The following is a 26,906-nucleotide window of genomic DNA, read 5'->3' as shown; positions in this document are numbered from 1 at the left end:
AGACTAACACAGCTACCCCTCTGATAAACTGGAAAGGAAGATACATTTTGGTTCTTGACTGGAAACATGCAATGGACTTCTGGCAAACTGAGAGGAATATCACTGGAGTGTGGCAAGCCACGATAGTCATCAGTTCCAGTCCCAGTGATCTCATTTGCCATATTAGTAAATTGATGGGCCTCTTGTGTAAGACATTGAATCATACTTGCCAATACAGGTTGTGGAGTGCAGTGTCTCGGAAGGTCTGTATTTAATTTCTATACAAATTATTTAAAAGCAGAAGCAAAGTTAGTATAAGTAATGAATATAAGCTATTGAATATCCACATCTTAAATTAGAGGGTTTTTTAGTACCATATTATAGAATAATATCTTTTAGGTTATATCATTTAAAAAAAAAAAGACAATTGTTACAGCCAGGACAGTGTTGACAAAAGATTATGTTCATCCTAAATAGTCATTTACATAGGAAATGTTTAGTCTCGTCTTCAAGAAGTACATGAGTGTATATGTAAGTGCTTAAGGAAAGGCAATACCAATACCATAATGCAATGGAAGACAGAAATGGTTCCAAGTCAAATATCCCTTCCAAGTCAAAAGAAGTTAATTTTGTTAGTGTTTCGAATGCTCCAGGGCCATGACTTGATTTAATTACTTCATAGCAGAAGTATAATTCTCCTGAGTTGCTGTTTACACACATTGACTTTAAAATGTTTTTAATAATGTAAGGCTTTAATAAGCCTTTGTATAAGAGATGGAGAGCTCAAGATAATTAACTGTAATTAAAGTCACATTGTCCAGAATTCAGCAAAATAGAATACAGAGCTCTAAAGAAAGCCACATCCTGTCATCTTCAAGTTTGAGTTTGTTATACTTTCTTGGATTGTAGTAAAGTCCATCAATTAGATTGAAAACCACAACATGTGGTTTTTCAGTATTATAAGTTCTCGCTGGATTGTTCCATCTAGTTATGCAAGTTTAAGTTTGTACGTATATATATTTATAGGCAAACCAGAAGACTTCGTGATGCTGAACAAGAAAAAGACCGAACGTTGCTGAAGACTATTATAAAAGTTTGGAAAGAAATGAAATCCCTGCGTGACTTTCAGAAGTTTACTAACACACCCATGAAACTCTATTTGAGAAAGTATGTTTTGATAACATTTTTGTTACTTCATGTGCCAGCAATGGGATTTTATTGCATGTTGCCATATTTGAGAGATCACAAGTAACATGAAAAAGGACAACGATAAGCTTTTAGTAGCAAACTCTGGTATCACCTTTTTTTTTTAAACAACAAGTAATTACAATAACAGAGAAATTACTAGAGGGTAATGTCCAAAGTCAGAATTGTTTAGTTCGTTGTGTATAGTTACTATCTGCTGTCAATTAGCATCTATCACAATTCTTAAAACTAACCTCATCCCTCACACCATTTTGCAGTCTTATAACTAAATACTAGATATAAATTGTTGTTCTTAGAATATCTCACACATTTTATGCACTCATGTAACTAGCCCTGTGTTCATTACAAATTCATTATAATGTGCAAGACAAAGGAAAAAGAATTGCTAATTACTGCTGACCATTAAAAATTATTTTAAGGAATAATTTTTATATTCTTCATTTATTATCATTACTATTATTTATTAGTATTATTGTAGCACCTAGGAGCCCTTGGCATGGCCGAGGACCCTATAGGGTTTGTTATTTCATAATAAGAAGTTTATTAGGATTCCATAGGCCTGCTTTGCGTTTAGAGCTTCAGATACTATGACAAAGATAACCTAGTAATACTGATGTATCCTATGTGCTGAAAATTCCTTGAAAACTTACCTGTACATGAAAGCATAGGTTAAATGTGAATGCATTTATCAACATAATACATTTTGTTATAATGAAAGGAGCCAACAGTAGTGTACAATATATTTGTAAATTATAATTAATTGTTTTGAAGGGAAGAGGTTGACCAGAGATCAGATAAAAAAATCTATGAAGCAGAAATTCAGGCTGAAATAAATGAACTATTAGAAGAATACATGGAAGAGTATGAAAAGAAAATGGAAGAATACAAAACTGAGCTACAAGAGTGGAAATCTTGGAAAAAGGCACAGGTTTGTGTAAACAACACAGCCTATAAAATTGCACTATTGCCAAGTGTATTTTTAAGATATCTCTTGTTATGGTAGAAATAGCTTGAAGATCAGTATAGCCATCACAAATTGTTAAGTGTAATGGAGTTCAGTTGGGTAAATTATTTATGTTTAGGATTGTTACTAAATTAACTTATGTTAAATAAATGGTATTTAAGTGCAATAGCTGTAGTGGAGTAGAACAAGTTAAACTTTCTCTAAGAAGTTTATTCTGTAGTGGTGATTGTTTTGTCTGATGTTGGTTTTCAAACTTCTTTGCTTACATTTCAGCACTGAAATGGTTTCATTAGATTAGATTAAACAGTTTTGCTGTATGCATGTTAAATTCAAGTCCCTGTGATTGTGAATGATTTTCCTTGTCACTTCATAGTTAACAGTGAAACAATAAGATGTTTCTGGTGAACTGGCAGTCAATACCAAATGTCCAGTTACATCAAATAACTATTTAAAACTAGAAAATGCAGTGAACTAATGTACTAGTTTTTCACTTCTTCAGAGCTGTATTAATATTTGTCTTAGAATACAAATTAAGGGCTCAGTTGTTCCTTGAAGATACAGCTGTATGCAAGAGGAGGGGATTCCAAGGTACACAGAACCAACTGTGATCACCAGAGATGATTGTCTAGAGCAGACACAATACTTTCCAGAGCTTCCTGGCAGTACAGCCACAATATCGTCCTTTTAAAGAGTGCAATGTGTGCTTTTTGCAAGCCTGGGCAGCTCTTGTCCCAGAATGGGAAAGGTCATGGCCCTGCTCCCTCCACACTTCCTTTGGGAAGCACTAGGAACTCTGATGAGGAGGAGGTGTCCGAGTAGTGTAAGGATTTCAATTGTACTTTGCCCATGCAGTTTCTTTTAGTGGTCTTATGCACCAGCTATCATTTTTATTCAGGCACCAGTTACCATTTCTGTTCAGGAGAAGCCCATGTGTCAAATAATAGGGGCCTTGTCAATTAAGATTGGGGTGCATTGATTAAACTGTCTAATATATTTTCATTAATAACAAATGGTTTTTCTTACCGCTATCACTTTGTTTCTTCCGGGGCCACTCATTCTCCCCGGGATTAATAAAATAATCTAACCGAGAAGTGCCAATTTTAGTATGTCATGGTTGTTAGCATAGAAAGGCAGAGGGAGAAAGATGGATGAATGCTTTTAGCTTTTGTCTTAATAGCACTTCTACAAAGGTGGCCTGTAAATATTCCCACTTATGGTCTACACCCCCCTCAGCAACTCCTTTTGCCCCAACTGTCCTGAGTTTGGGGACCTTCTGTTGTTGTTGGTTTATTTGTGATATGATAGTACCTAGATATCATCATTAGTAATAAGGGCCTCCTTGTTCTAATCATTGTACAGACACATAATGTAAAGACAAATCTTGCTCCAAAGAGCTTACAATCTAAATATATTATGAGAGACAACAGGTGGAAATAATGAATAGATGGGGGGAATGCAAGATACCAGTAAGACAATTATGATCAATGTAATCCAACACAGGAGCTGCCTAGCCATTGGTGAGTGTCTTGTAGCTCTCATAGCAGAGTTGAGTTGTAAAGACGAGATTTGAAGGAAGATACGGTAGTGGCTATGCTGATTTTTGGGAGAGCTCCTCCTATGCATAAAGATTGTAATTGGAGGAAGAATGAAGGTGTTGAGGGGAAATTTGTCTATGGGCAATGAAAGATGCTTTTGTTGATAGAGCAGAGGTAGGGGTTGACAGCTCAATAACATATAAGAGATAATAGGCAGGGTGAGGCTAAGCCAGAAAGAACCTTAAAAGCGAAGGCAAATAGTGTTTGATGCAGTGGAGAAGAGGCACCAGTGGAAGGATGCAGAAACGGGGATGATGTGGTTGGAGCCAGAAGCCTGGGTGTTCTTTGCAGTGGCTTTTTGAATGGATGAAGAAGGGGAGAAAAACAGTTCCTATTGGGACCTGTAACCTTTGATTTATATGTTCCCAATTAGTAACTTAAAAATAAGGACTAAAACCAAATGGAATTCTTTAAGGTTTGAGCCTCCAGAGTATTTACAGCTAATTTAATGTAGTGGAGGTCTGTGAATGGTACAGAGTGCTAAAATTAAAAACTTTATTTAATATAAAATATTTAAGCAAACAGGCATTACAATATAACCATACACTGTGTTTATACTCTCATTCTTAGATGAAGTACTGCATTTAGGGGTGATCAATCACTAATTGAGGAGAACGGGTATAATCGTTTCTCTAATGGTACCTTGATAGTGGATGGGTGTGTCTAATCTAAAAGTAGTGCACTACCCTTTTTATAATCAATTATAATAATACCCCTTAATTAATTAACATTAAGTCCACATTTTAATCATAATTAAATATATTTTACTTTCGCATTAGCTATTTAACATTAATTGTCATTTTAGTTAACATCTGTGTAAATACCATACCAGTAACTATCAATATAGATAGCATTTTCCAGCACCTTAACATTTTATCTAAAACACTTGTAAAAACCAGTTAGGACCAAAACATGTTTACAGCATAACCAGGAATTGTGTCCTAATTTATCTTCAACTTGCCTCTAAATTGTCTCACTTTATGTTACTCATATTTTACCAGGCCTCACTTAACTATTGTCAAGCCTGTTTTTTACAAAATAGATTTTGGGGTGTTTCTATATAAATATAAGCAAGCATCATCTCTATAGACTACAGATGAGACAAGGCCTTACATGTTTGAAACTGAGATTATAAAAGGATCTATGATGCTCAACCACCTCACGTCTTCTTTTTTTTTTTTTTTTTTTAAGTTAGGTGCGGGTGTATAGACCTTCACTCCAGGCCAGCAGAGCATTTTTTTGGTGTGTGGGGGTTGTGGTGCTTTGTTTTTTGTTTTGTTTTAGCCTCAAATATCCTGATAGTTTACTATCATTATTGGAGTTTTGATATCTTAGATTATAGTCTAAAGAGTTTCTAGATAATTTGGTGGGCATAATAAAAGGAGTAGAAGGAAGAAAGATGATAAAAAAAATAGAGCAGAGTAAGGCGAAAGAAAAGCAAGCAAAGGTGTTAGAAATAACAGTTGTGCAACTAGTTTGACTGGATGTGGAAATCAAAGGGAGAATTTCTATGGGTCTGTGCTATGCAAGAGCTCATGATCATAATGGTCCCATCCGTCATTAAAATCTATTAATCATAGCATTCAATTAATAAATGTATACCAATGTAAAACAAATATGTCAACAAAACTGTCATGTTGTTATTTGAACATTCCCTAAAACAGTATTTCTAAGAGAGACATTCATGAGATCTATTGACTGATCAGCAGTTACTGTACTATTAATTAGAGACATGGTGCTACATGGCAGGTAAAGTCTACCAAGCAGATAAGAATTATACTGCTCCAATCCCCTTGTTCAGTTGTAAGTTCATAGATTCCAATGTCAGAAGGGACTATTGTGATCATGTAGACTGACCTCCTGTATAATGCAGGCCACAGAACTTCCCCAAAGTAATTCCTAGAGCATATATTTTAGAAAAACATTCAGTCTTGATTTTAAAACAGCCAATAATGGAGACTCCACCATGAACCTTGATAAAGTGTTCAAGGGTTAATTCCCCTGACTGTTAAATATTTATGCCTTATTTCCAGTCTGAATTTGTTCCAGTCATTGGATCATGTTATACCTGTCTCTGCTACATAGATGAGCCCATTATCAAACATTTGTTCCCCATGTAGGTTCTTAGACTATAATCAAGTCACCCCTTAGCTTTTTCTTTAAGCTAAATAGATTGAGCTTCCTGAGTCTTTCACTAGAAGGCATATTTTCTAATCCTTTAATAATTCTCGTGGCTCTTCTCTGAACCCTCTCCAATCTATCACTATCCATCTTGAATTGGGGACACCAAAACTAGACGCAGTATTCCAGCACTGATCCCACTAGTACCAAACACAGACGCAAAATAACCTCTCTATTCTAACTCAAGATTCCCCTGTTCATGCATCCAAGGATTGCATTAGCCCTTTTGGCCACAGCATCACACTGGGAGCTGATTATCCACCATGACCCCCAAATCTTTTTCAGAGTCATTGCTTCCCAGGATAAATCCACCATCTTGTAAATCTGAATGCTTCTGATAGCAGCAGGAACACTGGCGCACCTGGGCAGTCAGTAAGACCAAAGGTGAAAAATGATTGCATTTACTAGCAGAGGAGAGAAGAGAACTGAAGAGCAGCCCATTCTATACATAATTAAGGCTACATTTTAGTCACGGGTATTTTTAGTAAAAGTCATGGACAGGTCACGGGCAGTAAACAAATATTCATGGCCCGTGACCTGTCCATGACTTGTACTATACCCCTGACTAAATATTGGGAGTGCCGTGGGTGCTGGGGGGGGCCGCAGGTGCTGGGGGCAACGGTAGCCCAAGGGGGCGCTGCAGGGTGCGGCAGCCCGAGGGGCGCTGTGGGTGCGAGCAGCTCGGGACCCCTGCTGGTGCTGGGAAGGAGGGTTGGCAGGGCTGGCAGGCTCCCTACCCGGCTTCTGGGATAGCAATGACATGTCTCTCCCTAAGCTCCTAGCTCCATTCTCTGCCAGCTCTGCAGCTCCCATTGGTCAGGAACTGCAGCCAATGGGAGCTGCGGGGGCAGTGCCTGTGGGTGGAGGCAGCACGTGGAGCTAGGAGCTGAGGGAGGGATATGTTGCCACTTTGCGCCCCACAAGGTAAGCGCTGCCCCTCCCGTGTCCCAACCCCTTGCTCTGAGCCCCCCACCCAAACTCCTGCTGCTGGGAGGGTGAGGTGGGCTGTGACCCAAGACTGCCCCAGCAGCAGCTGGCGCGACTTGCCCAGGAGCTGCCTGAGCTCCTCGGGCAGCCCCAGCGACACCGGCCGCTGCAGAAGACACAGAGGTAACAGAAAGTCACAGAATCAGTGACCTCCATGACAAACTCACAGCCTTATACATGATATCTAATAATTGTAATCACTTTTAAAACATAAAATAGCTGGCTCAATGGCTTAGTGAAAATACAGCTGCTCTGTGGGAGATCTGGGTTCTGTTTCTTGGACTTTGGATCATTGGGGACCAGAAGAATTGCAGTAGTAATTATGTCAGTCTTTACCTATGTCAGTTAAAGAGTCAAATATGATCCTGGGAATGGCTGTCAGCCCTAACAGAGGACAAACTTGGTGGCTCAGGCGAAAGAGAAAATCGAAAGTCTCACAATGTTCACTCAAGCAAATTCAGAATTTGTAAGTGTATGCTTTGAGATAGTCAAGTTAAGCCTGTTGTTTAGCTATATGAATGCAGAGAACTACTAGCTGCAGAATAAATGAAGTTGGACCGAAGAGTGGGAGAACTTTACATAATCCTTTAAGAATAATGAAAAGAAATTTCCAACTAACTATTTGCAATGTGTAAGGAAAGTAGAACAGTCAGAAATAACTAAACATAGTGTATATTTTGATCAAAACAATTGCAAGTAGAACACTTTGGAGGAAAACTCTGTATTTTCTATATGCAGAAGACCAAGAAGAAAAAGAAAATAAAACAAAGTCAAGACCAAGAGGAAGAAGAAGCAGAGGAGTCAGAATATGGTGAGGAACCAGTAAAACCCATCCCTCCTAAGCTGGCTGATAGGCTGGAGGTAGAGCAACAAGTTAGAGAAAAAGCCGTCAACATCAGGAGGAAACCTGGAGAACCTGTTTTAATTCCTGAGTTGAGCCCGACGGGAAGTGTAACTCCTAATGATCTGTGCCCCAGGTAAGATTGCTCTGAGACATTTATGGTTCTCTACAGATTAATTTGTCATTTATTATGTTAGGCAGGTGAGGTAATATATTTTTTTTCTTTTGGTGGAAGGGACAAACTTTCATGGTTCACAGATCTCTTTCTCAGGTCTTTGAAGCTTGAAAGCTTGTTGCTTCCACCAACAGAAATACATTACCTCATCTTCCTTGTCTCTCTCATATCCTGGGACTAACACATCTGCAACACTGCAAGTACTTATTATTTTGTCATTATCAATCTTCTGTTTGAATATTATTTATTTTATTTATTTATATTTAATTTAAATTAATTCAACTTTAGAAATACATTCTGAACACCCTGCTTAGCCTAGCTATTGGAATGTTCAGCATCTTCTTTCTAAAGTTGGTATAATTTTATTAAGTTCCATTGTAGGTCACATTTAAGATCCTGCATATATTTTAACGTTGGGCAAAATCCTGCAGGTTCCTCCGTGGCCAAGGAGGGCCCTACATGCAGTGGAAGAATTGCAGTACCGATGTCACTAGAAAGAACAGGTGCAAAGTGGAGAGGCCATTCGCTGAACTTTGGTAGCTCTTTATGTATCATGGAGTCCAGCTCTGTGACAGCTCCCTGTGGGAATGAGGATGAGTATCTGTAGATGCGCTGAGGGAGTGTCAGGGAAATGTGGTGGGTCCAGTGGATCAGTAAACTGCACAGATCCACTGACCACGAATCCTTTAGAGAGGGAGGGACAGTGGGCCACCATCACCTGTACAACTATGAGCTGTTGTAATATCTGTGGCCTAGCTGCATATGTTAAAAATGTCACACACACTCCACTCAAACCAAATACAAAGTCCCTTTATCTCAGGCTGTGGGCAAGATACTTAGGGACAGAATCATTTTCACAACCCAAAGTTAAAGGGAAAGGCGCCTCTGCATCTGTAACTCATGGAATGTAGCAGATGCCAGCCTAGCCCCTCCCATGTAAAGTGTGTAGACACACAGTCTTCACAGATTGTTGACCCTCTGGTTGACTCCAACTCCTCCCCCTGTATTTTCCTGTTCCTACTACAGCCCAATACTGGGGCTTTGTAGGGGTTTTGGGGATGTTGGCAGTGACAGACAGCCAAATCAAAGGCAGAGTATGGGCAGCTGTGCAACTGGAATGTAGCCATTACTACAGACCAAGGACTATATTAGCTTCTGTAGTCACTACATCTCCCCACTCCCAGTTGAGTTTTATGGCCAGTAGATACTTGCAGGCAATAGTCCTTATTCCTCTGCCTGCCCGCGACACCCAACACCCCTATGCACTCCTCTTCCCAGCCTCACTCATGTAGTGGAGCTACAGTGGTTAGTCTGCAATTTTGGGACTTCCACAACCATGGAGGAGGTTGAAGAATTTCACCAAATGTGAATGTTTTTTGTTTCCCCCCACATCAGTTATGTATACAAACAGCCATTTTTGCAGTTGATAGACGTTAAACTAAGGCTGCTTGCCTTCTCCATGGTTTAGGCCACCATGACCACATCACACCTGAGCCCAAGTCCCTCCATAAGCTCCCAGGCAGCTTTGAAAAGGCCTTTCCACCTTAAGAATGACACGCACAACATTGACACTCCCTTCTGCCCAAAAACCTCCAGTCAACAAATAAACAAAAAATGGCCCTGAAGGAAACCGACCTTTTAAAAATTATTTAAATCTAAAAAAAAAGTAAAAAAATAAAAAACAAGCAGACTTTTTACACTTGAAAAGGGAGAAATGTCAAAGACTCCATGAAATCCACTAGAAACTTCACTCACTATCAATGTTATGTGGAAGGTGCTCAGACACCATGTGACAAGCAGTAGATAGAGAGAGAAGAAATTTACACATTGTCAGTGTTTCACAGTTTAACACAGATTATTTAATGGGTTTCAATGTCTTAAACTGTTCCATATCAAGGTTATGCAGAAAATAGCTTTAGCATAAACCGTTCCTGTTGCTGTTTGTCTTTCACACTGCCAGGATATTTTAGATCCTGACTGCTTTTGATATTGTTTATAATTTGTGGGGGAAAGAATTTTCACTAGATGAACAGGTCAGATTTTATCTCCACTTGAGGCTTCTTCATATAACAGTAAGAGGCAAAAGTTTATTATAAAATCTTTTTGCATGCATGAGAAATCAAAGTAACTGTGGAATTCCCAAGTCATTTTCCTGTGTAGTGATGTTTCTATAGAGTAATTAACTGGCCTATTTTTGGTTTTGTCTCTTGCTTTCTCTTCAGTAATCAGACTCCTATAAAATACCACAAAGAGTAAAGATATTTTGCACAAAAATCTCTCTTGCTACAATTTATGTTTAACATGTTCACAGGGCAGAAGTTTTAAGACGAGAAGATGTAAAGAAACGTTCAGTGTTTTTAAAAGTCCTTTTCAACACTAAAGAAGTGTCGAGGACCGTCACCCGGCAAATAAGCTCAGACTTCAGAGTTCACTTTGGACAAATTTTCAATTTGAAAATATTCAATTGGCCAGAGAGTTTGAAACTTCAGGTACATAATTCTTTTGCAAGGACTCCACTATGTAACAAATATTAAAAAGACCATTTTAATTGGTTTTACGCTTTTACGCTGTATTTTTTTTAATAGCAGCTAGAAGGTTGTAAAGCATAGGTCCTCCAGGGCCTGAATTGTTCCCCTACCTCAGCAGTAAGTGACAAAGATCTAACTTGGCATTGCATTTTTAGCCCTGGGCATGTATTGGGAGGGGAGAGGGCCAAGATTTGTCCCTTATCTCTTGGTCTGGACAGTGTGGACTAAGACTCAGAGAAGAAATTAAAACATCTTTAAAAAATACATTTAAATTAATAGGTTCTGGCTAGATTCTAGGTTTCAAAAGGGAAATTAATAAGCTATCAAATTATATGGTTCAGTAGGTAAGTGAAGCAACTTTTTTACTTTTAGAGAAGCTGAGGTTTACATCACAGATAAAACAAATATGATGGTCTGTTCTACTCAGGAAACTCTTGTCCACAGAATAAAACTACTGGACAATTTGAAAAAATGTAGTTCTCTTGATCAAGTTGTTAACTTGAGTTATAGAGAAGGATGCAGTCTCTGAATTCTGAGAACTGCTTCATTCACTCGGAAAAGGGTAATTCAATAATGTAATGAAGCAGACAATAGCACACTTTTAAAATACCCCATTTTTAAAATGCTATGTCTAAGGGGTGCCTAATGCAACATTTATCATCCAGGCTGTCTTTTCATGGTACAGTTAAAGGTACACACTAGCCTCCTTTCTTCCATGCCCACTTGTGCCACCCACCCTCTTACACAGGGACAAGGTATAGTTGCAGTCCCTTCTCTCAGTGTAGTGCTGAAACCGACCCTCCTAGAACTTCTTTTGCTGCAAACCACCCCAAAGGGGACCAGGAGGGGAGACAGGGCCATGGCACATGGTCCTGTGGAGCTGGCCAGGCACATTGAGGGAAATAGGCTGCACTGTCCTAAGGGCTGATATAGTGTACATGCTCTCATTTGCTGGTAGCTCAGTAAAGGGTTGTATCTTATGAGACATGGTCCCTCCAGTAGCTTCCCTGGTGTGGGGTGTCTCTGCCACCACCAAGTTGGTCAGTAGTTGCATATTGTGCAGGAAGGTAGTAAGGATTTTCATTAAAGGCTAGATGTTGCCCTAAATGCCATCAGGCACATGAGATGCGGAGGGAACACTCAGCAGCCAAAGTTGACCAAAGGGATTTTTATGAGTCAGCAAGGATTCCTCCTGGGTAGTCCCTTAGAAAATAATATTGTCCACTACTTAGTTATAGCTTTAAACACTGTACATGTGTAAATATTTAAATCGTTACTTATCAGTCTAGTATTCCTCCACCTCTTAATCATGTTAACTGCTTTTTTTCCGAACACCCTCCAACTTACTTATATCTTGTAGTAATGAGGCACCCAGAATTGAATGTAGCATTTCACTACTTATGTCTTGCTTATTTCAGATATATGAAACAATGGGACTCAGCAGCACTAACCTGTTAGCAGAAATGTTTATACCTGTTCCTGAGACTACAGTTCTCACTGGTAGAGCTCGTACAGAAGAAATAGAGTTTAGCAGCAACCAGCGTGTGATGTTGGACCACGAAGGAGTTGGGAGTGGTATGGATTCTTGCTTACTCTCAGTGGTGCTTGGATTAGAATGTTTTACTCTTAGATTGAGCCCAACATATTACTTTTACATAGTTTTAGCCAAGTAAATAAAATATATTTCTGTATGTTAAGAATGTTCTGCTAGTCTCAGGCATAAAGCATAATTCAATCAAGAGCATTTAGAATCTCTGAGACTGAGTTATATAAAATGTCCCAGTTCACATTACTAGCTAAATTTGTGATGGGATTTTTCTTTGTCCTACTTTGTGAAATACTTTTAGTTTTTATGTAATAAAAAATTATATGATTTTAAAAGGAGTTCTATTTGTTACTTTTCACTATGTAAAAATAGAATCCTCTCTAAAGTTTTGACTATAAGAAATATACGTAGTGGGGCAGTATGAGCTAGTATAAAATCAGCATGGGTCCACTGACATCATTGATTTACAGCAGCTGAGAACCTGGCCCTGTAAAATATATTCTTGTGTACTAGTTTTTACTCTTCCTAATTGGTTTGCTTACACACTGTAAAAATGCTTTATCACTTTTCTTGACTTCCAACAACATTAAATCCCAATAACTTCTTTTTCAGTTGGTTCCCAAAGTCCCTGCACTCCAGACTCCACCATTTTATTATTTTTTATTTTAGTAATAAACATTTATTTAGTACTATAACATTGCACGGTATTTTACAGATTCTTTAGAGATTAACAAATTACTTTAACCATGTCCCAAGGAGTTTCCAATCTTAAATTAGACAAATGTGGCACATGAAGATAAACTAAAGAGAGGAGTAGAAAAATGGGGAATTAAGGTAAAAATAAAAATAATAGTGAGAGTCGTATTATGAAGTGAGTGACTCATACGTGTCAGTATTTTGCAATAGAGACTAGGGTAGAGCAAGAGAGCAGGAGCAGCCTGCACAGGAGTGAAGTCAGTGGTGGAAGGCCAGGTGAAAGATGTGGGTGCTGAGCAGAAGAGAGTGAGTGGGTTGAAGGCCACTGAGCATGCTGGATATACATAAGGCTGTACAATACATCATGGTTCCCTGGGGGCTGACTTTTCAACCATATGTCTTTTGATTACCATTCAGGAATGAAACCTTTTGGAAAAGTGAGAGCCTTCTAGTAGTGGTTCAGTGTGCAGTTAGGGAAACAAATTCTTCCAAGAGTAGGTGTTGGTGCTAGTTGGTGTTAATAAGCACATTCTTTTCACAGATACTGAATTAGTGTTTCATAAATCACAATAGGATACTGCAACTTTGAAACTTATAGGAAAGATCATTGTATATGTTGTTTTCCTCCTGGTTGTAGGTGTGCCATTTTCATTTGAAGCTGATGGTAGTAATAAGATTACTTTAATGACCTCTGGCAAAGTGTCCAATAGTGTTTCCTGGGCAATTGGAGAAAATGGAGTACCCTTAATTCCTCTAGTATCACAGCAGAAAACAGGGATTCCAAGGTAATATGCTGCAGCGACGTGTTGAAAAATTTAATATATTATGGTATTTAAATTATTTGGAAAATAGGTGATTTTTAATAATCAAGCAATAACTGTCATATGGCTTTTTAAAATACAGAAACTTTTTTCTCTTATGCAGTTTATCCCAATGCAAAGGATATAGAGATAATATTTTAGGTAAATATTTTAATTAACATTTTAATCTTTTAACATTTGGTTGCTAGACAGCATAAAATGCTGAAAGAAGTGGCAGCTGATGCCTTCATTATTATAATGCCCAGATAGCAAACTAGGGTCAGTGTAGTTTTTTCTTCTTGTTTCTTGTGTTAGAGTGTGAAGAGAACATTATTGGTAATCATCACCAAGAAATACAACCCTTTTACAAAATACATTATGCATACAGTCTGTCTACTTTAAATGTCATTCTTATCATGGGTTGAGAGAAACTAAACCATGGGAGTGATAAAGAGGGTAGCACAGGAGTATTGTCACTGTTGCTCTTATTAACTTAATTGGTTAAAAATAAACCTGGCCTCAATCCATACTAAATTTACTTCCCAGCCACTGGTCCACGTGAGCCCTGGAAGCCTGGTAAGCTACAGAAACTAATCCCTGGTCTGTATAAGAAAATCTCCCATATCCTGAGGCTGCAAACTAGGCATTGTGGATTGCCCCTTCCCAGTGGTGGTAACTTTGGTCACTTCTGTGTAATTCCAATGAACTGAATGGAGTTACACCGTGGATAAATATGGCCCTTTGACTCTGCCATCAGCTCTTGGAAGTTATATTATGTGACTTAACTGAGCGTGCTCAGCGTTTTCCCTGTCTTCTTAACATGGGAAATAGTTCTTCCCAATGGTAATCCATCCAGTACTCTCTTTGACCCAAACTGCAGCCAAGAAAGAAAGTTATTCTAAATTGATTAGCTCGTACTTACTGTATGGTGGGAGGTTGAAAGATTATTAGTAGCATGAGGCAGTGGCTCATTTATATGATCTCTGTTACTTCTGTACAATTGTGCAGCAGAGTTTTTTAAAATATGAATGAATGCAATGCTCATGAACAGTGCTGCATTAGCTGAAGTCCTTTGTTTGCCCATAGAACAGGTAAGGTCCATGCCTACCAGTACCATGGAACTAGGAGTGCAGGCTGCCCCCTTCAAACCTGATCTGGAGAGATCACCTCTAGGAATGAGAGGGTATTTTGGCTATATACCCAGTCAGTGCTTGACCTCTGCTGAGCCTTTCAAAAAGGAGGCCAATTGTGGTGTGGGGGAGGGGTTCCCTTAAATTTGGGCTGTCATAACTTTGCTCCCGAAAACAGTTCTCACAACCTCCCTTTATTGCATCTTCTTGCTGCTGTTTTATAGAGGAATCACCTGATCCAAACCAGGTGTAGCTCCTTTCATAATCAGGGCTCACTAGCCGTTAGGCCTACCAGACCTTAAGGGCAAACCACCCTGTTACATTCAGGGTACGCTATGAAGATGCCCATACATACATATAACTTCCCTTAGTGCTAATGGAAGTTACCTCTGTTTGTCTCTTGTTGCACAGAGGATCTATCATTCCAAAATGTAAAATATATTTAATTCCAAACACTTTCATAAACCACCATTCTGAAAATTCAAAAGCTTGATTAATTCCATAACAAAAAGCCTTCATGGTATTGTCATGGTAATTAATTTTACTGTCCTTTTCACAAAAGAAAACATTGTCTGTCCTTTTATAGATCATAAATATTTGTAGCAAAAAACACCACAATTCATGAAGAGAAAAATGCCAAAAGCTTGCTTGCTTTCTTATTGCGATTGTGCGATGAAATTTCATATTTCCAAGTGGTGGAATTTGCAGTCAAAGTATTTTTTTTCCAAAAGATTAGTCTTTATGTTTATTATATTTCACTGACGAAAAAAAAATCTGAATCCTTTGGTATCAACTGTCATTTCAGTGCTTTAAAAAATATTGATGCCGTTGCGTCTATTGGCACATCAGGCTTAACTGACATGAAGAAACTAGCCAAGTGGGCAGCAGAAACAAAGCTGGATCCAAATGACCCAAAAAATGCAGATCTGATGCAGTTGATAATGGTAAGAGGCTTTAATGAAACCATTTTGTTGAAATCTGGGATTTGCAAAAAGAATTATGACTTTTAAAGGAAGTGAAAAAAAATTATCCTGCTTTAAACACAAAAAGTAACAGTTCAATTCTACATGTAGTTGATTTGCAATGCTGTTTCTTATGTTTAGCATGACATGTTGGATATTCCTAACTTGCCGTTTTCCCATAAATTTAGCATCGGTCACTAAATTAGTGGATTTTAGAATCCTTAAAAAAAATTAAAATCTTTTTTTGTACCCTAAGCATTAAAACATAGATTGGATTCAGTAACTTTAATTTGTATGACTCTTTCATGCTAACTCTGTCCCTAAATGCTTAATGTAATTATATTGGTCTCGCTGAAAGCCATTATCTTGCTCCCATTGAAGTCAATGGGAATTTTGCCATTCACTTAAAAAAATAGAATTGGGCTCTAAGTGATCATAACAACATCATAACACTCTTGTGTTTGTTTAGAGGTATGAGATCATCAGGTTCATAATTGAAACCAGGGCGAAAGTATGCTTTTTTGGCTCTTTTTAGATCTATTTTAGTTTCCCCTCTCAGTCTTTGTTGTTGGATTGTTTAGCTATGAGTAGTAACAGTCGATGGTACACTTCACCTTTCTCTTTCATTTAGAAAATAATCTCCCAATTGATTTTGTTTGTTTGTTTGTAAAAAAGAGTCAAACGTTACAGATCCCAGATGCCATCACATTAGGAAGCATACATGTACATCTAGGGCCCATGGTCTCTGCCAGAACGGAGCCTAAGCTTAAAATGTGTAGAGTTCAAGCCAGTCTGGCTGATTCTATATAATCTGGACGAAGAGATGAGAGGACAATCAAACCTTTAAACTGGATGTGTGGTTAGTTTTTACACCCCATCTTCAGTAGGAGGGTTCATCAACATCATCAAGTTATGGTACAAGGTTTACACACTGTCTGCTTTATGGAGATTCTGAGTTAGTTGAGTTTCTCTGTGCATGAAAATTATTTTTCCTTTATTCAGTAAGATTTTCCGAGCAGGTTGTTTTCCCAGAACAGATCATTAGTTTGGTTAAAGAGATTTATCTTTAAATCACCAAACAGTAAATCACAATCTTGAAAATCTGATGACATAATTTGAGATTTTTTAAGACACTGATTTTCAAAAGTCACACAATGACACAATTTACCTTACGTTTTTTAAAAATTTTGATGGAGTTAATTTAACAGTGACATTAATTATTATTTTTAAAAAATAAAAGAATCTACCTCATCACAATTTGGAAATGCATTCAGATGCTGAGCTGCGTTTTCTGTGTCTCACTATATGATCAGACTTGCCTTCTTGCTGGAAGTATCATTGGAATGGCAACTTTAATTGAAAGATAAGACAGAACCATTCACAGGAATGGAGAAAATGAAACATGGTATTTCTAATAAATAATACAAACATGAATTTGATATTGGGCACTTGATTTTGAAATGTTAAGTTAGTTTTGCATTGATATACTCATTGATTTCAGTGGTGTCACACTTGTGTGAAACTGGTGTAATGGAAAGGGAATCTGACCATATTTTTAAATTAAATAAGTATGTATGTCAGACCAAATTGTGAACCCCCTCTCCCCTGGGGAGCAGTTGTTTACACAAGTAATCCTACTGGAGGAGATGACACTGCTCAAGTGAGTAACAGCTCATTAATGGGAATGAAGCGTTCACAAACTGCTCTTAGCTACCTCAAGCCTCAGTCCTGCAAAGACTTACATATGTGCATAACTTTAGTAAAGTTATACATATGACTAGGGCCCTACCAAATTCATGGTCCATTTGGGTCAATTTTAGGGTTGTATGATTTTAAAAATTGTAAATTTAATGATTTCAGCTATTTAAATCTGAAATTTCAGTGTTGTAATTATAGGGGTCCTGACCCAAAAAGGAGTTATGGGGAGGCTGCAAGGTTATTGTAGGGGAGGTTGCGGTACCGCTACCCTTACTTCTGCACTGCTGCCTGCAGAGCTGGGCCCTCAGTCATCAGCTGCCAATATCTGGCCGCCCAGCGCAGAAGTAAGGGTGGCATGGGCTGGTGGGGCACTGCCTTCAGAGCTGGGCGCCCAGCCTGCAGCCGCCGCTCTCTGGCCACCTAGCTCTGAAGCAGTGGCGGCTCGAGGCACCAGCGCTCCAAGCGCGTGTCTGGGGCGGCAAGCTACAGTGGCGGCCATCAGGCTGCCTTCGGCGGCATGCCTGCGGGAGGTCCGCCGGTCCCGCGGATTCGGCAGCAATTCGGCAGCGGGTACGCCAAAGCCGCGGGAACGGGAACCTCCCACAGGCATGCGGCCGAAGGCAGCCTGCCTGCCGTCCTTGGGGCGGCAAAAAAACTAGAGCCGCCCCTGCTCTGAAGGCAGCAGAAGTAAGGGTGGCAATACCACAACCCCCCTAAAATAACCTTGTGCTCCCTCTGCAACTCCCTGTTGGGTCAGGACCCCCAATTTAAGAAACACTGGTCTCCCCCATGAAATCTGTATAGTATACAGTAAAAGCAAACAAAAGACCAGATTTCACAGAGGGAGACCAGATTTCACGGTCCATGATGTGTTTTTCATGGCCGTGAATTTGGTAGGGCCCTACATATGACTGTCTTTGCAAGATTGGGGCCTAAATTATTATACTGTACCATAGCTTCAGTTGTCACAACAGTTATTACAATATTTTATATTACATTTAAATTGTGAATGAATTAAATTCCACTATATTCTTACTAAAAACTAAGAATTATTAAAAACCTTATTTTAAAATATTAAATATTTATGTTATATTTTGGCATATTCAGGCTGGTTTTGGTTACAATGGGGGTCTTGGCAATATATCTAATGAATTAGTCAACCCATTGAAAAAATATTTATGGACATTTTTCACTCTGAATTGAACTTTTCATATTTACCTTTGTTATTTAGGTTGCCACTAGTGGAGATGCTTGTGTTCCTGGTTTCTTCAGACTGGAGCAATTGCAGCAAGAGTTTAATTTTGCTTCAGATGAGGAACTTAACAGATCAAAAAGATTCCGACTCCTACAACTCAGACACAGGGAGGTGGCAGAGTTCCGTAATTATAAGCAAGTCCCTTTACTTGAAAGAGAAATAACTGAAAAACTTTTTGAGGTAGGTTGTTGTCTGAAATTATTTAAATTATGGTCTTTAATAAAATATTTATCATTTTTATCTTCAGTAATATTTGGCTTGATAAAGTCAGTTCCTCATTACTTTGAGGGCCAAATTCTACCCTGACTTCAACTGCATTGACTCCAAAAGGATTACACGGAGTGTAACTCAAAAAAGTATTTCACTTTAAATATACCTCATGTTACCTGAATCTAGAATTTGATTGTCTCCTTCCAAAGAAATAGCTGCTGGAACAGACTCTGGAGGAAGAAGATTTAAGTGGAGCTGCACTACGACAATTTTCCCTATCCACCAGTCTACTTGGAATCCTCTTTTAAAAGAGAATTCCGAACATGAAAAGTCAAGAGAAGGTGGGGCAAAAGTTAATTGAAGCACCAACTTTATTAACTTTTGTCCAATTCTTTGGAGGGGCTAAAGAAAACAATACTACTGAATTGAAGCAAATATTGGGGGGAACAATCAAGCCCATAGTGTTTTCTTTTTCATGTTTTATTTAACCCATCCTTCTTCTATGATCTCTGATGTCGTTTAAGGTTCTTCAGGTGACCTCTGTACCTTCCCACCCATGGGATGCACTAGTGGTGTAACTGACAGTCAAACATTTCGTAGCAGTGCCTGTTAGAGTGCTCCCCTGCCCCTCCTTTTACTTTTATTGAACATTCTAAGGATGAGGCTATAAAAGAGTTTGTGGCACTCCAGCCACCTCAGTTCCTTCCAAATGTCTCAGCAGGTGGACCAGGAACCTCTCCAGGCTGGATCCAACCTCTTCAAAGACACTGTACCTTAGTTAGATTTCTTAATTAGTTAGCATTAGTGTTAGAAATTTTAGCTTTGTTTATTTTAAAGAAGCCTTATTGAGGGCACAAGAACAAACCATCCCGATGTGCAGAAAGAATAGCAAATATGTCAGGCGACCAGCTTGGCTTAACAGTGAAATCTTCAATGAGCTTGAACTCAAAAAGGAAGCTTACAAGAAGTGGAAATTTGAACAGATGACTAGGGAGGAGTATAAAAATATTGCTAGAGCATGCAGGGGTGAATTAGGAAGGCCAAGGCACAATTGGAGTTGCAGCTAGCAAGAGATGTGAAGAGTAACCAGAAGGGTTTCTACAGGTATGTTAGCGACAAGAAGAAGGTCAGGGAAAATGTGGGACCCTTACTGAATGGGGGAGGCAACATAGTGACAGATGTGGAAAAAGCTGAAGTACTCAATGCTTTTTTTGCCTCGGTCTTCACAGACAAGGTCAGCTCCCAGACTGCTGCACTGGGCAACACAGTATGGGGAGGAGGTGAGCAGCTCTCAGTGGTGAAAGAACAGGTTAAGGACTATTTAGAAAAGCTGGACATGCACAAGTCCATGGGTCCAGATCTAATGCATCCGAGGGTGCTGAGGGAGTTGGCTGATGAGATTGCAGAGCCATTGACCATTATCTTTGAAAATTCGTGGCGATCAGGGGAGGTCCCAGACGATTGGAAAAGTTACTCTGTGCAGTAACTGAGGTTATTCGAGATGGTTGTTCCTGTGGGTGCACCACTACCCTCCTTCCTCCCCTCTACTTCAGAGTTTCCTGCTAGGGACTCTGCACTAGAGAAGGAACTGAGGGGGGTTTGGGCACACAGCACTATGTAACCGCCAGAGGAGGCATGAGACGGGGACAGTGCCTGTGCGAATCAACCAGGCGCTGCTACTGAAACTCTCCAATTGCAGGCACAGGAATGCAGATTAATCCCACAGGGACAGCCATCTCAAAGAACCTCTGTTACTGCACAGGGTGAGTAACCTTCTCTTACAAGGCAGTTACCCATCTTCCACATGGGGATGCTGGTAGGATTAAAGTTCTTCTGGCCCTTTCCACAGTGTCTGTATCTCTTGGTCACAGTTTCATGTCAGTTCTTTGGACGGGTGAAAATGACCATTCTCCCTACATCAGGCCGACCACTTTAGACAGTTTATAGTTCTGTGTTTGCCAGGCCTCTTAAACCAGGTCAAACAGTATATGCAATTACCCCCAGGGGGCAAAACTTTCCCAGGCTTTTTACTTGCCTTAGGGATTTGCATTATTTACCCCCTAGTTATTTTAGCTCCTGCAAAAAGCCCTGTAACTCCGCATGGAACCAGGAATACAACCATGAGTTAGCCCATAGTGATATGTATACCATAAAGTAAATATAATAGTCTTTGAATATTCTATGTGTTCATAACATCTGTCACAGTGGCCCCCTTGGCATGCCTTAGGTGTATTCCCATTGTAGAAATTCGCAGAGCTGTTAAATAGAGCTCTGTTCACGCATTTACAAAACATTATGCACTATATCTAGCATCCCAGTTGAGTTAATTAGGACACCATGTCCCACCCTCTTCAGATGACAGCACTGCTTATCAAACTATCCCATGATTGGGAAGTGCAAAGGCCACCTGAAGAAGAAATGAAGGTTACTTACCTGTAGCCAATATTCTCTGAGATGGACTTTCATTCTCCGCCCACCTTCCCAGCTTCCTCATAGTCCTGATTACAATTTTGGACCTGAAGATGCTGTGGAAGGAATTGAGGCAGCTGGAGCATCAAGTCCCCTTTTATACCCTTGCTCTTGGAATGTACAGGAAGGAGAGGGGCAGGAGGGGTGTCAGAATGATCTGACAGACACTGCTATGAAATAACCCACTGTCAGCTGCACCATTAGCACATCCCCATGAGTGTTATGCAGAGTCCATCTTGCGGGTGAGTAACCTTCATTTCTACATTTCCCTGATTCTGTACATCACAAATGTTTTATTAGGCCTTCATTCCATTTTGTGTATTTCTTTCTTTCCCTATTGCTATGTTTATTAATTTTTCAAAAACAGAATAAAAAGTCTGAATAATTAATCTAAAAAAAAATTGCAACCAGTGGTTCCTTGCAGTCTGTAGGTTCTACAGAAACTCCTTTGACTGTAATACATAATAAAACTTTGAATACATTTGGCTTGTGCCCTTCTTCCCAGGAAGGCCCAGTGCCTCACCTATGTGATGATACAGGGCCCTCCCTACTGTAGCTGCCAAACCTGGCAATACAGACAAAACCCACAACTACATTTTTCCACTTCATATGGAATATTAGTTTACACCAAAAAAATCAAAGTTCAGTCCTATAAAGGAAAGGATAAAAGGAAATTTTGAAAGCTATTCGTTGTAGTTTAAGCCACATGACTGCTGTCTATATTACTGGGATGTGCAACTGAATTGCTACATACTGCATTAAAAAAGTACCTCCTAACGTCTAACATTTACATTGGTTTACTTTGATCCTATATGTTTATATTAATACATTGATTACTATTTCCTTATGTGACATAAAACACTAGAAGGGACATCAAATCACAAACTTAATTTTTGTATTTACCCTTAGAACTATGAGAAAAGGCTCCGTGAGAGGGATGTAATTGACAGCAAAGATCACCTAGATGCACACAGAGCTTTAGTTGCCAAGTATCTCCAGAAGGTGAGAAATGCAAAAAGAGTCAGTATTGATCTTTCTTACTAGTTTGTTTGTCTTAGCGATTGGCTTAACAAGAAGTAGGACTGAGTGGACTTGTAGGCGCTAAAGTTTTACGTTGTTTTGTTCTTGAGTGCAGTTATGTAACACAAAAAAAATCTACATTTGTAAGTTGCGCTTTCATGATAGATTACACTACAGTACTTGTATGAGGTGAATTGAAAAATACTGTTTCTTTTGTTTATCATTTTTACAATATGCAAATATTGTAATAAAAATAATAATATAAAGTGAGCACTGTACACTTTGTATTCTGTGTTGTCATTGAAATCAATATATTTAAAAATGCACAAAACATCCAAAATATTTAATAAATATCAATTGGTATTCTATTGTTTAACAGTGCAATTAAAACTGTGATTAATCATGATTAATTTTTTTAATTGCAATTAATTTTTTTTAGTTAATCGCGTGAGTTAACTGCGATTAATCAATAGCCCTAAACAATATATTTTCTTGCAAATATAGTGCTTGAAAAAGGGCCTCATTGACAGTCCTGGAATCTGAAGTGCTCTATTTAGCCACAGAATTGATATAGTATAGTTAGGAGGAGTGCAAGCTTCTTCACACTGTTTCATCAATGTGTTTTAACCCTCACTGTGACTCTTTGTTAAGGTATCCAAAAAAATTGTCAATTAGTGCCAGTTATGTTGAGTTCGTAGTGTGGACTCTTCTCCACTGGAATCTGGAAAGAGAAAGGGTGCGTGTTCAGAAAATTACTTCTTATTTTTTCCATTTCCCTTTACCAGGTGTACTGATCTTTGACCCAGGCTCTTTAGTCTGGGACAACTGCCGAGACTGCTTCTAGAGGAGTCAATTACTCCTAGTAGTATTTTGTGCTGAGAAAGTATCTATGGAAAGGGACTCAAGAATCCATGAACATGCCCCTTTTTTATGATGGGGGGTTAAGAAAAATAACTCTGCTTTTTAGTAAATTGAACCACATGTATTTTCAGTGAATTTGGATAATACATACAGTTGGTATGTATTGGGGGGGGGAAGGATAGCTCAGTGGTTTGAGCATTGGCCTGCTAAACCCAGGGTTGTGAGTTCAATCCTTGAGGGGGCCATTTAGGGATCTGGGGCAAAAATCTGTCTGGGGATTGGTCCTGCTTTGAGCAGGGGGTTGGACTAGATGACCTCCTGAGGTCCCTTCTAACCCTGATATTCTATGGTTATGTTTCCAGGTTAGAGAATCAGTGATAAACCGGTTTCTAACAGCAAAGCACCATTTCCTTCTTTCTGACCTGGTAAATGAAGAGGAGGTTCCTAGTCTTGGGTAAGGGAAAAAAGTTTTTATCATATCTAAAATAATTTAAATAACTAATTTTAAACTATCCTTGTTTCTAAGCTCATAATTATTTCTTTACCACAAAAATGTAGTGTTGTACTCCATGTTTACTAATGTTTTAAATTTAGCATAATGCTATATTATTCTGTAAGGACTATGCTCATCTGTGCCAAAATACACAAGTGTTTAAATAACTGCAAGAAAACTGCATCATAAATGTTTTAAAGTAATATGCTATTTTCAGCAGAAGTATTCATTCACAGTAACCCTTATTTATATGCTGCCATATTACTTCAGTCTCTGATAACATCTGACCTCATAAGCTTAAGGAGAGTCCAGCTTAGAATGTACCTGAATGACTGACTCCAAGTAAGACCCAAATGTGGTGGCTTTGGTGGTTCAATAGTCAGCATTCTTCCCACTGAATCAGTGCTGAGCAAATGTCTCAGCATGGTGCCAGGGGGGACTGTGAGGCTGCAATTGCATTGTTTCAGATGAAACTTAAATCTGTTTAACTATATCATGGGAATTGGTTGAGTATCATCGCCATAGTTTCTAATTGCTAAATACAGTAAATAAGATTCACTAAATATTTTCCATAGAAGATATCAAAATGAATTCTGCTCTTCACCTCTCCCAGATTCTAGGAGGCTTGGCTTGCTTCATATTGCGTGTGTGTGTGTGTGTGTGTGTGTGTAGGAGGTGTTAGTAGTTACTTGTCTTTGCTTCTAACAGGAAAGCTATAAATATAAAAACACAATTCTTTTTTTATATTTTATGTTTGTAAAGAACAAATCATGTCAAACCAATCTGATAGCTTTCTTCGATAGGATAACGAGTCTTGTGGATAAGGGAGAAGCGGTGGATGTGGTATACCTAGACTTTAGTAAGGCATTTGATACGGTCTCGCATGATATTCTTATCGATAAACTAGGCAAATACAATTTAGATGGGGCTACTATAAGGTGGGTGCATAACTGGTTGGATAACCGTACTCAGAGAGTTGTTATTAATGGTTCCCAATCCTGCTGGAAAGGCATAACGAGTGGGGTTCCGCAGGGGTCTGTTTTGGGACCGGCTCTGTTCAATATCTTCATTAACAATTTAGATATTGGCATAGAAAGTATGCTTATTAAGTTTTCGGATGATACCAAACTGGGAGGGATTGCAACTGCTTTGGAGGACAGGGTCATAATTCAAAATGATCTGGACAAATTGGAGAAATGGTCTGAGTTAAACAGGATGAAGTTTAACAAAGACAAATGCAAAGTGCTCCACTTAGGAAGAAAAAATCAGTTTCACACATACAGAATGGGAAGAGACTGTCTAGGAAGGAGTACGGCAGAAAGGGATCTAGGGGTTATAGTGGACCACAAGCTAAATATGAGTCAACAGTGTGATGCTGTTGCAAAAAAAGCAAACATGATTCTGGGATGTATTAACAGGTGTGTTGTGAGCAAGACACGAGAAGTCATTCTTCCGCTCTACTCTGCTCTGGTTAGGCCTCAGCTGGAGTATTGTGTCCAGTTCTGGGCACCGCATTTCAAGAAAGATGTGGAGAAATTGGAAAGGGTCCAGAGAAGAGCAACAAGAATGATTAAAGGTCTTGAGAACATGACCTATGAAGGAAGGCTGAAAGAATTGGGTTTGTTTAGTTTGGAAAAGAGAAGACTGAGAGGGGACATGATAGCAGTTTTCAGGTATCTAAAAGGGTGTCATAAGGAGGAGGGAGAAAACTTGTTCACCTTAGCCTCTAAGGCTAGAACAAGAAGCAATGGGCTTAAACTGCAGCAAGGGAGGTCTAGGTTGGACATTAGGAAAAAGTTCCTAACTGTCAGGGTGGTTAAACACTGGAATAAATTGCCTAGGGAGGTTGTGGAATCTCCATCTCTGGAGATATTTAAGAGTAGGTTAGATAAATGGTCAGGGATGGTCTAGACAGTATTTGGTCCTGCCATGCGGGCAGGGGACTGGACTGGATGACCTCTCGAGGTCCCTTCCAGTCCTAGAATCTATGAATCTATAAATCCTGATGATTTGCAGAGTAGACATTTTCAATCCCAGTGTAGTTTCTGCTGGATATTATGTTATTTACTTCCTGTTGTACAATGGTCTGTGATTTTGCTGTGAAGTATTGAACAGCTGCCATGTTTCATTCAGATGTAGCTTTACTGTGCTGATGGATGAAATAGTTCCTATAATATGTCCATGGGTGTATGTATCTGTGGGAACATATATAAAATGTATATCTGAGTATGTATGGATAAGTAAATGTGTATACTATATCTATATAATTTTGGTATTCTTTTAATGGCTTCCTAGAGTGTGCTATGCACATCTCACTACCCTGTCCACTCCACCACTAATGTCAGCCTTGGTGCTCCTTTCATCTCCTTCCCTAAGATCATCTCACTCTCTTTGTCTGTGCTGATCCCAATGCTTAGAATGCCCTCCCCAGCCCTGTTCATTGCAACTTTCCTCATCTTCTTTAGTTCCCTCCTAAAAAGTCACTTCAGCTCTCATATCTACAAGAAATGGGCAGGGGAAAGAAAGGTAACAAAAAACTAAATAAACCAAAAGAAATACCACACCATGTTAGCATTGTCTCCCACATGTTTCCTGTCTACTTCAGCCCCCTTTAATTAAGTTAGGATCCTCACATATTCTGTCATGTTTAATTTACATGATATGCTCTTTGGGCCTAGGGCCTGATTTTTATTTATTTTGTGAGGCACCTAGCAATGTTGTAATGTGCTTGAAAAACAATAATAAATAGGCATCTAAATGTGCATATATAAATAAAGATACTGAGTCCTTTCTGGGTGAAAGGAGGTATAAATGTAAGTTTACATAATGTTGTTATGATCTTGATCTTGGACTTAAAGTTTGAAACACAAACAAGTAAAAAACTGATCCTGAAAAAGTTGCTGTTTAGACTTCTACCCTTTCTTGCTGCACAATTCTAAGACATCTTGAGAAAAGAGCGCACAGATCAGAGGGAAAAGAGAGTTGTGGAAGAGGATGTGGATGGATAGATTTGAGAAAAGACACAAGGAGATGCCCTGCAAATAGCATGAAATAAATTTTAAAAGTGCATTTTTGTTACCCTGTGCCTTACATGTGTCTCGACACCTTGCTGCTGGGCACTTCCCATATGTCTCTTTACTTCTGCTCAAACATATTTTTGTCTTTGAAATCTCTTCTCTTTTCTTGCCAGACTATTATGTATGTATTTGTTTGTTGTTGTTTTGTGACTCTGACTTTTTGTACTATGTTTCCATGCCTCCTGTATTTCAAGTCTTTGGGCTTGTCTATACTACCCGGCAGATTGGCGGGC

At 39.0% G+C, this 26,906-nt stretch overlaps 1 protein-coding gene across 1 annotated transcript in view; it reads left to right on the top strand.

The window, feature by feature from the left end:
- Nucleotides 1-26,906, top strand: part of CC2D2A (coiled-coil and C2 domain containing 2A) — a 118,183-nt gene that overhangs the window by 50,634 nt on the left and 40,643 nt on the right. Inside the window, exons 13-22 of the mRNA XM_065405183.1 lie at nucleotides 1,006-1,146; nucleotides 1,957-2,113; nucleotides 7,651-7,889; nucleotides 10,240-10,417; nucleotides 11,875-12,031; nucleotides 13,336-13,483; nucleotides 15,434-15,572; nucleotides 18,520-18,723; nucleotides 22,132-22,224; nucleotides 23,466-23,557. Of these exons, the coding sequence (XP_065261255.1) occupies nucleotides 1,006-1,146; nucleotides 1,957-2,113; nucleotides 7,651-7,889; nucleotides 10,240-10,417; nucleotides 11,875-12,031; nucleotides 13,336-13,483; nucleotides 15,434-15,572; nucleotides 18,520-18,723; nucleotides 22,132-22,224; nucleotides 23,466-23,557 (1,548 nt within the window). The remainder of the gene's footprint in view (nucleotides 1-1,005; nucleotides 1,147-1,956; nucleotides 2,114-7,650; nucleotides 7,890-10,239; nucleotides 10,418-11,874; nucleotides 12,032-13,335; nucleotides 13,484-15,433; nucleotides 15,573-18,519; nucleotides 18,724-22,131; nucleotides 22,225-23,465; nucleotides 23,558-26,906) is intronic.

Source organism: Emys orbicularis, chromosome 5 (genome assembly GCF_028017835.1).
Source record: "Emys orbicularis isolate rEmyOrb1 chromosome 5, rEmyOrb1.hap1, whole genome shotgun sequence".
In the NCBI taxonomy this organism is placed as follows: domain Eukaryota; kingdom Metazoa; phylum Chordata; order Testudines; family Emydidae; genus Emys; species Emys orbicularis.
This window is presented reverse-complemented; position numbering and strand designations above follow the sequence as displayed.